The sequence below is a fragment of the Rhincodon typus genome, chromosome 9 (assembly GCF_021869965.1).
Source record: "Rhincodon typus isolate 14 chromosome 9, sRhiTyp1.1, whole genome shotgun sequence".
NCBI classification, from domain to species: domain Eukaryota; kingdom Metazoa; phylum Chordata; class Chondrichthyes; order Orectolobiformes; family Rhincodontidae; genus Rhincodon; species Rhincodon typus.
Window position 1 is genome coordinate 42,493,788 of NC_063340.1, and position 12,312 is coordinate 42,506,099.

At 38.5% G+C, this 12,312-nt stretch overlaps 1 protein-coding gene across 2 annotated transcripts in view; it reads right to left on the reverse strand.

The window, feature by feature from the left end:
- Positions 1-8,548: 8,548 nt before the first annotated feature.
- The window catches only part of cfap36 (cilia and flagella associated protein 36), a 109,745-nt gene continuing 105,981 nt past the window's right edge, over positions 8,549-12,312 (reverse strand). For both annotated transcript variants that reach the window (XM_020514308.2, XM_020514293.2), the window contains one exon: positions 8,549-9,160. In XM_020514308.2, coding sequence (XP_020369897.1) covers positions 9,077-9,160 — 84 coding nt within the window. In that variant the 3' untranslated portion in view covers positions 8,549-9,076. The remainder of the gene's footprint in view (positions 9,161-12,312) is intronic.

Below are 12,312 nucleotides of genomic sequence, written 5' to 3' on the forward strand. Positions count from 1 at the left end.
TAACAGACTTGTCCTAGCATTCTTTACTGAACTCCATTTTGTATGATTTGATTTTGAGTTGTAACTCCTTTTCAGGGTAGTTGGCTTCTGGCAAGTTCTTGGTTGGCGGGGATATTATTTTCAAACAATCTGTCAGACAGTAATAACAAAGAGAGCTAGGGTAGGTTACATGGGCAGAGTTTGTGATGGAGCTTGACATCAGGAGAATTTTCTTTGTGCTAGTCTATTTCTCAGGTTCAATTCCCCGATCAGCTAAGGTTACCATGAAGGGACTCTACTCCTCAACCTTTCCCCTTGCCTAAGGTGTGGTGATCCTCCGGTTAAACCACCACCACTTTCTAATGGGAAAGCAGCCATGTGGTCTGGTAAGACTATAGTAACTTTACTGTTACCAAGAGCCGGTTTGCAGCAGTTAGACCAAAATGATAATGTAATAAACCCTGGTCCACATTTAGTAAATTCCTGATTTGATAAGTTGGAAAAAATCAACAGTATTTAACAATTCTGCTGATTTAACAGGACTGGTCATGGACACCATACAATATACAACTTGCATTTTGATTCGAAACAAATTGCTTGAATCCAATTACTTACTCTGTGAAAATCTAGTAAACATTTGCAAGAGCACTATCAACTACAGCACTATCACTAGTGACTAGTAACTAATGTTATTAAGTCAACATTTCTCCCCTATGAAATGTAACCCATATAATTTAGCTTTGCAAAAAATGCTGTCAGTTGCTTTTGTAGAACATGATCCCCCCTCACTGCTCTATAAAATAAATACAACATAACCATGTTAATACAGGTGAGAGCTTTGTAGCTGTTTACAGGTTTAATTTTTAATTAGCCATCACATTATGCATTTACAGAGTAATGCCATTAGTGTGTATCAATTAGGTGAAATAAAATATACTTACAAATCACAATCCGATGAATACAATTGGTGTATAGCATGGTATGCAGCCTTTAAATTTATAGATAGGAATGCTGCAGCAGCAGTTATATCTCCTCTCAAACAATGCTGCTCTTGTTAGTCTTCACTTGCGTGTCTCAGATAATATCAGAGATTTCCATCCCCATTCTGCTGAATCATCTTTCCATATTTTTAATTACTTCTTACTGGAACTCTGGACTACCATTATATAGGTGAAATATACCTCTTAAACTCCACTTCAGTTGCCAGTCTGTTACAATCTGTAACTCAATTTAGCAAAAGTCATCCTCTACAAATCACCCATCACCCGTGACCTTTTCCAGTCATATTGTGCATGGAGAGAGATGCAAAGTTTTAAGACCAAACTGCTCAGATATGAAACATTTAGATGGTTTAATTAAGAAATTACAAATTAGTTTTCAATTTTGACATTTATAAAGTAATAAGTCTAGGGCAGAAGAATAAATTGAACTTTAAACAGTATCAAGTCCATAAGATATAGCAAAAATAAAAAAATATTATAGACAATGATGTATGGCACTGATTTTTTTAAAAATGGGAAATATTTCTTGGATTGTGTAGAGCAACAGTATAGAAGTCAAGATGCAACTAAAGTATATTTTTCATCGGATGCTCCCAGGGAAGAATAGAAGTGGCAAGAAATTATGGAACTGTGGACCACAAATTCTATTAATTTCAATTGATAGAATCAAGATATGTAAGGCTGTAACTTCTGAATCAATGGTCTTTGCAAAGGTCATTCTTCACTGGAAGTGCCCGATTAGATATGCAATCCGACTACTGCTGCGATGTGCTGAACACAAACATCCCGAGAGAAAAGGCCTACTCAGGCGGTGCCTCACAGTCAACCTGGCAATGATCAACGTCCCAAAGTAACTGAGTGCCCACAACACTTGGTCCACCCTAAAAGCCACCATCATCAGCACTTGTTTGGAGACGCTTGGCCTCTTGCATGGCATTAAGGGTAAAGTATTAGCATGGATAGAAGATTGGTTGACTAACAGGAAGCAAAGAGTGGGGATAAATGAGTGCTATTCTAGCTGGCAGTCAGTGACTAGTGGTGTGCCTCAGGGATCGGTGTTGGGACCGCAATTATTTACAATTTATATAGATGATGTGGAGTTGGGGACCACGTGTAGGGTGTCAAAGTTTGCAGATGACACTAAGATGAGTGGCAAAGCAAAGTGTGCAGAGGACTGTGAAACTTTGCAGAGGAACATAGATACATTGAGTGAGTGGGCAAAGGTCTGGCAGATGGAATACAATGTAAATAAATGTGAAGTCATACATTTTGGTAGGAGTAATAGTAAAAAGGATTATTACTTGAATGGTAAAAAGTTGCAGCATGCTGCTATGCAGAGGGACCTGGGTGTCCTTGTGCATGAATCACAGAAGGTAGGTCTGCAGGTACAACAAGGAATTAGGAAAGCAAATGGAATTTTGTCCTTCATTGCTAAAGCGATTGAGATTAAAAGCAGGGAGGTTATGTTGCAGCTGTACAAGGTGCTGGTGAGGCCACACCTGGAGTACTGTGTGCAGTTTTGGTCTCCTTACTTGAGAAAGGATGTACTGGCACTGGAGGGGGTGCAAAGGAGGTTCACTAGGTTGATTCTGGAATTGAGGGGGTTGGCTTATGAGGAGAGACTGAGTAGATTGGGATTATATTCATTGGAATTCAGAAGATTGAGGGGGGATCTTATAGAAGCATATAAAATTATGAAGGGAATAGATAAGATAGAAGTAGAGAGGATGTTTCCACTGGCAGGTGAAGCTAGGACAAGAGGGCATAGCCTCAAGATTACAGGGAGCAGATTTAGGACTGAACTGAGAAGGAATTTCTTCACGCAGAGGGTTGTCAATCTGTGGAATTCCTTGCCCAGTGAAGTAGTTTAAGCTACTTCAGTAAATGTTTTTTTTTTAAAAAAAGGTAGTTTTTTTTGAACAATAAAGGAATTAAGGGATACGGTGAGAACGCGGGTAAGTGGATCTGAGTCCACGAAAGGATCAGCCATGATCTTATTGAATGGCGGAGCAGGCTCGAAGGGCCAGACGGCCTACTCCTGCTCCTAGTTCTTATGTTTTTATGTAGAAACACCAAGACTGGTTCAACGAGAATAATCAGGTGCACCCATGAAGAGGCTGCACTCCGAAAGCTTGTGTGATCCCAAATAAACCTGTTGGACTATAACCTGGTGTCATGTGACTTCTGACTTTGTCCACTCAATCCAACACCAGCAACTCCGCATTAAAGAATAGATGGTGGATGGAAAGAGCACAGGAGATTCAGCAAGTTGTCAATAATCATGATGTGCGTGGCATTTTCAGCGCAATCAAAGCCATCTATGAATTGATGACCCATGGACCTGCTCCACTGAGAGAGTGCCAAAAATACAGTCGCTCATCAAAAACTGAAGAACAGTCAATGTCTGCTGGAGACAACTTTTCGAAGGGCACCTCAACGAAGATGCAGCCTTCAATGCAACAGTTCTTCACACTGTCCTCCAACACTCCACCACTGCCAGATCAGCACACCTCCAACCTATCACGAGGTGAGCAAAAAACTATCTGAAAGCTGATAAACAAGGCTTCTGGCATTAATGGAATTCCAGCTGAAGTACTGAAATATGGTGGACAGGCACATTTGACACAAATCCGTGACCTTATCACTCAACTGGAAGGAGGATCTCAGACGCCTTCTTGACCATCTTCAAGAAAAGAGACAGGTCCAACTGTGGAACTGAGAGGGATTTCCCTTCTGTCCTCTAAAGGAGAGCTCATCATGAGAATCCTTCTCAACTGTCTCCACCTGGGTCTCAATGCAGCTTCTTCCCATCAAGAGGTACAATGGACATGAGTTTCAGTGCATGGAAAATTCAAGAAAAGAGCTAGGGAGCAGTACCAACCAGCCTTCTTCAATCTCACAAAGGTCTTTGATTTTGTCAACAATGAGTGATTGTGGAATATTCTCCTCAAATTCGGCTGCCTACAGAAATTCATCGCTCATCTGCTTCACAATAGCATGCAAACCATCTTCCTCACCAACAGACTCCACAGACTCAATGAGTGCAAACTGGTTAAGCAGGGCTGCATCTTCGCACCATCAGCTTTTCTCTATCTTTCTTGCTGCAATGCTCCAGACCACCTCCATGAACCTCTCCGCTAGAGTGGAGCTAACTCACTGATGAGTGGGAAACTGTTCAATCTCCAACTCTAGGCCAGAACCAGAACCACCCCAACTTCTGTCATCAAGCTGCTGTATGCAGATGATATCTACAAGAGTGCCCCTCAGAGGCTGAGCTACAAACCATTATTGACATGTTCACTAAGGCATATGATAGAATGGGCCTCAGACTAATATCCGGAAAACAAAGGTTCTCTACCAGCCCACTCCTGCCACACAACACTGTCCCCTGACCATCAAAATTGACAGCAGGTCCCTGGACAACATGGATCATTTTCTATACCTCAGAAACCTCCTTTCAGTGCAAGTAGGCATTGACAATGAAATCCAACATCAACTCCAATATGCTACTGCAGTCTTCAGATGCCTAAGGAACACTGTGTTTAAAGTCCATGACCTCAAACCAGCATTAAGCTCAAGGTTTACAGAACAATGTGGTCCCCACCCTCCTGCATGCAGCAGAAACATAAACCACGTACACCAGATGCTTCAAATTCTTGAGTTATTACCAACACTGCCTTTGCAAAATCCTACAAATCCACTGGCAGAGTAAGTATACCAAAGTGAGTGTCCTCTCCCAGGCCAATATCCCCAGTTATCAAGGCAATGGTGTCACAGATGACCAACTGCGATGGACAGTTCACACAGTCTGCATGCCTTGACACAAGACTCCCTAAACAAGTGCTTGACTCCAAGCTATGCAATGGTAAGTGGTCACTAGAAAGGCAGAGGAAATGCTACAAGGACACCCTGAAAGCCTCCCTAGACAAATGTATATCTCCACTGACTCACAGGGATTACTTGCCCTAGAACACACAAACTGCATCCCACCCAACCAGCTCAACAGTCATCACCTGCCCCACCTGTGGCAGAATCTGCGGCTCCTGGATTGGACTATTTACCCACTACACAACCCTCCCTGCCTCTGGAGAGAAAACAAGTCATCCTCAACCCTCATTGCCAAAGATGAGTCTGACTCAGCCAAAACAATACTTTGTTTTATCACTTGTGCAGTTCTGACAGTCATCTTACAGGCAAAGCATCATTGTGCCAGAAAACATGAAAAGTGCTTCTTTTCTAATCCCTGACATTAAATACAAAAAAACCAATTGAGAGAAGTTGAATTTGTTTACATTAGAAACAAATTGTTTAAGAAAGTTTTGAGGAATTTAAGATCCATTAGATTGTCTGTGAGATGAACCTTGAGTGACTGTTTATCACAGGCCCTGAGATTATGGAACAGGAGGTTGAATTGATCAGATAAAACTAATTCACCACTGGAAAATGAGCTAAGGAATGTTAATCAGGTCAATGTCATCAGTCATTTTAAGAATGGTGAGAAAATAAATTGTGGTATTATAGTTAGTTAATTATGAATACTGTTTTAAATTCTTGGACTTACCAGATGGACCAAGTAGTCATCTCATTATCATTCCTATGAAAGGCACTGTGTGGCTTCCAGTGAGCCTGAATACGTAATTCCTCTACGTTCTTGGTTTTCTAATTTAGTTAATTATATTGTGTCCAGTTAATATGAATATATACAACAAGAAATAGTAAAGAATGATCATCGCTGGGAGTAAACATTTCCTTTCCATCCTTGCTGTACTCTCCCATATTTGACTTATAGAATTTGGACAGAAATTGCACGAATTGAAAAAAGTACCTTGCATTCAGAGCTAATCTAAAGAATAAGGGGCATAAAATTAACATCGATCGGTCAGCTGTTACTTCCTGAATTGCTGTTGATAATTTTGCCATTAATAATAATCCAAGCAATTTTATTTTGATCAATATCTGAACTATTCCAAAGGCTCAAATTAACTGCAAACTCTAAATTCTTATATGGAGTGCTCCTACAATACGTCTTTGGTTTCAAAAGTACAATGGGCAATGGCTGTCTCCATTCTACATAATGGCGGAGTTTAGAATTTAAAAAGAATTGGACAGGGAATTACTCTTAGAGTCATAGAGTTATACAGCATGGAAAGAGATACCTTGGTCCAACTTGTCCATGTCGACCAGATACCCTAAACTGATCTAGTCCCATTTGCCAGCATTTGTCCCATATCCCTCTAAACCTTTCCTATTCATATACCCATTCAGATCCCTTTTAAACGTTGTAATTGTACCCACTTCCACCACCTCATCTGGTAGCTCGTATTCCAGCAAATTAGTCAGACTTTGTTGCAAATCCATTTCGTAAATTCACAATGTTAAATAGGAGATCTAGGACACACAAAGAATCATAACAATTAAGTACCATGTTTTTGATATTATGTTCATATTCATGGTTTAATCCATCAGATACAGAACAAGATTGCTCTGCTAATTGAATTACGTGGCACTTGCAATTTAAATCTACATTTAGCTGTTAGGCTGATAGTTTGGGGGAAATTTTATACACACTATGACAAGTCGGAGTGTCAATGGAAAGTGGCAAATTTGAATCACTCTGGATGTGCCAACCTCTGATTTAACCTTGGCATGTTTGGGGTATCCAAGTAATCTGCTGTGGCAAGGTGGGTCCAGATTGTAATATATTAATGAGGTTCCCTCGCTCAGATTTTGGTAATTAAAGGAATGGAAGCAGGTGGATCAAGTAGTGACGTGCTGTTATAGACCTGCTTGTGGGTCAACAGGAAGAGAGTTGCCCCACAATGTGCAGACATTCCACTTTATCAAATTCAACAAACTGCTAAATCCAACTCTAACCAAATACATAAGATAACACAGTGTGGAGCTGGAGGAACACAGCAGGCCAGGCAGCATCAGAGGAGGAAGGTTGACATTTCGGGTCATCAACTTTCCTGCTCCTCTGATGCTGCCTGGCCTGCTGTGTTCCTCCAGATCCATACTGTTATCTCTGACTCCAGCATCTCCAGTTCTTGCTATCTCTAACCCAATGGATGCCTTCTTGATTATGCCTGACTTTTTCTTTAACTCTTTGCTGCCTCAGTTGTAGCACTGCCCACCATTGCCTGATCTTTTACAGTTGCATCCTACTGCAGATGCTCCCACCTGGTAGTTGGCCAGTCTCTTACTCTAGCTGACTGCTAGGTTGGAAGTGGAGTAAAATATGCTAATAATGTGCTAATAATTCTGTCCCTGCAAATCTCACAATTATATACATTTTACCATTTGAGCCACTAAATGTTCCACAGCTTAGTTTTTAAATTTGGTAAACAGTTAGTTGGAGTTGTGGCTCAAGATTTGTAACAGTGAAAACAACAATTATTTTCTTGTATGCAGCAACAATTTCCTAATAATTTAACTGCATAATTGACTTTGTTCAGAAGTCCTCTTCATTCCAGTGAAGCCTTACGTCTTGTAGCTAGCCCCAAATGTGTTCAGTTCTAACTCAAACATTAAAATCTAGAGAGACAAATCAAAACATGCATACCACAAGATGAATGTTGTTTAAAACAACCAATTAGATGGGTCTAGATTATAAATTAATTTATTACTTGCAAAAATGCAACCTAAAATCAAGTTTCTCATGGCATACAACGAAGACCTCAACTTCATTCAAAATATATTCTCCTTATCCAAGGAATAATTTTTTGACCTTTTTATCCAAACTGTCTCTATTGATCCATTTAAATAGTTTGTTGTATCAGACTTTTTAGCTTTTATTAAAACTGACTCGTTTCTCCCAAACGACCCACTTTAAATACTTTTTTAAAATTAAATGTTTCAGAAAATATTTGATGGTTGCCTAGACTGATAAAACTGAGGTATGTTTTCAGCTAATTCTTTAGCTGTTTTTAAAAAAATTACCCGCAACACACTTTTTCCATTTTTCACAACTGCCATCATGCAACTGGATTTGTGAAAGGCACTAAAATGATGTATTATAGATAGTATTGTGTTGTTTTGCTCAAATAATGGTTGAGGACTGAGTAAATTAACAGCAAATAGAAAAGGGATTCTGGCTTGGACTAAGTTCAAAACCCTCTGTCAAATGAAAGGGCTATATATTAGCTAATTATGTCATGTACTCTCTACTTAGCTAAAATTTAAAGTCAATACGAAAGAGATGAGCCTGGCAGCAGACAAACCTCTGCTCCATTAAAGGAGCAGATAGATCAATAAATGACAAGGAGGGCAGCAATGAACAATATAACACATTATGGGACACCTTCAACTGGTTTAACTATTAAATCAGTTTTGTGTTCATAATACTTAACTGTTATCCAGATTACTTCATTTAACATTATTAGAAGAAGTCTGAGCAAAATATTACTGTCAGATCTATAACCATACTTCAGTTATGTAATCTGTTCCAAAGACGGTAGAAATGACAAGCTGACTGTGTTTTATAGTTGAAATGATATTTGATGATTAGATCTCATAGTAACCTTATATTTAAATTAGAAGTATCTTTTAATTTCATTTGTCACATGCAATTTAAAAAAAAAAGTGAATTTATTTCCCAGAATTCATCCTATCAATAAGAACTGACAACTTCTCAGCACTTGCATAACACAGGTTTGGGTGTTCTAGTTCCATAAACATGTAAGACTTCTATTTTTACCTGTTGTAGTTTAAACATCAATCCTAAAGCGCATCAGAGTCTAGACAAATCAGTTTATTATACAAGCGCATAGTAAATAATGAGATACCTATTAATTCTGGCATTTTACAGGCAACAATAGTTTGATTTACAGCAAAACATTACAGCTGACAGGAATACAAAGGTCAACTATCATCGCACATTCATTTGCAAACAATTTAATTTTGCAATTATAGTATGTAAATATTTTCAAATGGAAGTAGAAGACTGCCATTGTTGCTGTAGTATTTCATTATTCTCTGCAAACTATCACTGGTCACAGTCACATGTAATACAGTACTGCTAATATTTGAATTCACTTAAATCAAAGACAGAATATTAGGTTTTGGATTCTTTCTTCTTTAACTTTACCGTCCACACTTTATTTTTTGATAACTTCCTGTTTAAGTTTTTCTGCCAAATGTTTTCTTTTCTGAATTTTCTGCTTTTCTTCCTCAGAAATTTTCTTAGATTTAAAAAGAAAACAGTGTGTTATTATTTTCCTTGTTTCTTTATTATGCAGACTGTTATGCTAGTTTTTTTCTGTTACAACTATATAACAGATTGTTTTTCCTATGATTTTATCTTCTTCACCTGCATCAGTCACTTCATAATGTCCTCCAGAGTAGTCAGTGATGCTTATAATCCAACTGAAGGCATGTGGCAAGCTGTGAGAGTTAGCTGTAAAATAACAAGCCTTTTCTTCTCTGCCTCAAAACAGTAAATTTCACCAGGTTTTCAAAACATTACATTTTGCAACTTGATCCAGAGCTAAGGAATATCAAGAGTTGACGAGCTAAGTTTAAACGACATACTGCAGTCTTGAACCTGTGCAAGCACAAGCAAATGCATTTTGATCAATGATTTAATGATGATCATTAAATCATCACAATGGAGGTACCATATTTCTAAATATATCAAAATTTATTTCAGCATCTCCTACTCTGCCAGCATAATCTCCTACTTAGGATTATAAAAATAGACATTCAAGTATATTTTTAATTAATAATACACTATGCTTCATATTAAAATAAACGTTTTGCCATCTGTATTAGAAAATGAACAAGACAGTGAAATAGGGCAGGACTTGGATAAAGAAATCACCTCAAACCTTTTCTACTAAGACGTGTTGAACACATACTGTTGTGTGCAATGCTTCGTCCAGCTGTGTTTCATTATTTGCTACAAAGTAGAATTTCTAGTACTTCCATTCTGTCAGCATGTAAAGGGAAATAAAACATTGAATGGAAACTGAAATGACCAGATGAAATCAAGATTCATGTCAAAAGACTACAAATAAAGGTTTAGAAAGAAAAATACAAGTGATTAAATAAGAGGTTATATATACTCATTTCTCTTTAGTCTTATTCCGCAGCCAGGTTATCAAAAGTTAAGGTGCGACTTTTTCAGTGATCACAACACCTAAAAATTCAAAGTGTAAATGCCCAAAGTGTACTCCCTTCATTTCCTGAACTTTTACACTTCAATGATAGCATGCCCTCTATTTATTCAATTGATTTTTTTTTAAAAGAACTCTTGATCTTGTAACAATCAAATTGCTTTTACAAATCAATATTTACTATCTTTGACCAACACGTATTTTTAAATGCTTATAACTTATTCTCAAATAATGGTTTCTAATAGTTCACTCATAACTTATCATTATGCAATGGCTTGATGACTTAAACATCTTGGAATTTGCTCGATTTTAAAATTCTAATTTTTTTTTAGCATTTAACTCCGACAAATGCTTCTTTGTTAAAACCTTAAATGCTTCATACCTTTCTGTAGTTCACCTATATTCTCATTTCCACTAATTGTAGGAACAAACAGAAGAATATTTACGTTGTATGTACCTTGCATCCTATACACATTAAGACATTTGAGTGGTACTAGTCTGGATTTCAGGGCAAGGGCCTTGTGCACAATGGTATTGACTCTATCTCTGAGCCAGGAGGTCTTGGTTCAAGAGGTGTGTTACAACATGTCTAAACAAGTTTATTTAGATAAGTACAGTGTCATAGAGTCATAGAGCATGAAAACAGACCCTTCAGTCCAACTAGGCCATGCCGACCATGTTCTCAAACTAACCCAGTCCCATGTGTATATGTTTGGCCCATTTTCCTCCAAACATTTCCTATTCATGTACTTATCCAATTGTCTTTTAAATGTTGAAACTGTACCTGCATCCACCACTTCCTCAGGCAGTTCATGCCATAGACTAACCACTCTCTGTGTAAAAACGTTGTCCCTCATGTCCTTTTTAAAACTTTCTCCTCTCACCTTAAAAATATGCCTCCTAATTTTGAACTCTCCCACCCTTGCTATTCACTTTATCTATGCCTCCCATGGTTTTATAAATTTCCATAAGGTCACCCCTGAACCTTTTATGTTCCAATGAAAAAAGCCCCAGCCTATCCAGCCTCTTATAACTCAAACCTTCCATTCCCGACAACGTCCTGGTAAATCTTTTCTGAACCCTCTCCAATTTAATAATATCCTTCTTGTAGCAGAGTGACCACAATTGCACACAGTATTCCAGATGACGCGTCACTGATGTCCTGGACAACCTCAACGTGACATCCCAACTCCTATACTCAAAGGTCTGAGCAATGAAGGCAAGCAATCTAATTGCCTTCTTAACCACCCTGTCTACTTGTGACACAAATTTCAAAGAATTATGTACCTGAACTCCTAGGTCTCTCTGTTCTACAACATTAGCCAGGGCCCTGCCATTAATTGTTTAAGTCCTGCCCTTGTTTGTTTTACCAAAATGCAATACTTCGCATTTATCCAAAAATACTCCATCTGCTACTCCTCAGCCCATTGACCCAATTGATCAAGATCTCTTTGTAATTTTAGATCACCTTCCTCATTGTCCACCATCCCACCAATTTTGGTGTCATCCAGTCTTCAAATCTGAGACTATGCTCATTATTTACTGAACAGCAATGATCAGTGCATTCCTTTATGCTTCAGAGACTTGTGCAATATACAGGAAGCACCTCAAAGCACTAGAGGAATACCTCCAATGGTGTTTTTGGAAGATTCTCTAAATCAGTTAGTCTGAAAGGCAGACCAACAACAGTGTCTCTCCCAAGCTGACTCACATCGATATGCAAACACTTAAAATTAGCTCCACTTGATTTCATTTGTAGCTCACACCAGACACCAAACTCCTGGAGCAACTGAAGAATAGTTGCTTCAAAGTGAGTAGTCGTCTGATGTAATAATGATGATTAGAGTGGAATCATCACATGGCATCGAGGGGCTGCTGTCCAAACCTGTCGACAGCTCAAAGTAAATTCCAGAAGCTCTGTTAGGGTAGTGTTTGAGAGGATATACTGATGGGGTTTCTTCATAGGAATGAAGTATAAGGAGGTGTACCGACTCAGTAGCAGGACAAAAAGATGATGCCAAATTGAAATACAACCATAAAAGCCAAAAGCAGATAACAAAGATAACTGACCCTGACCTGCGAGGTGTATTGATAACAGCCCTATACTCCCTGAATAAAAACCGAAAGAAGTGTGGATGCTGTAAATCAGGAACAATAACAAAGTTGCTGGAAAAGCTCAGCAGGTTTGGCAGTATCTGTGAAGGAGAAAACAGAGTTAA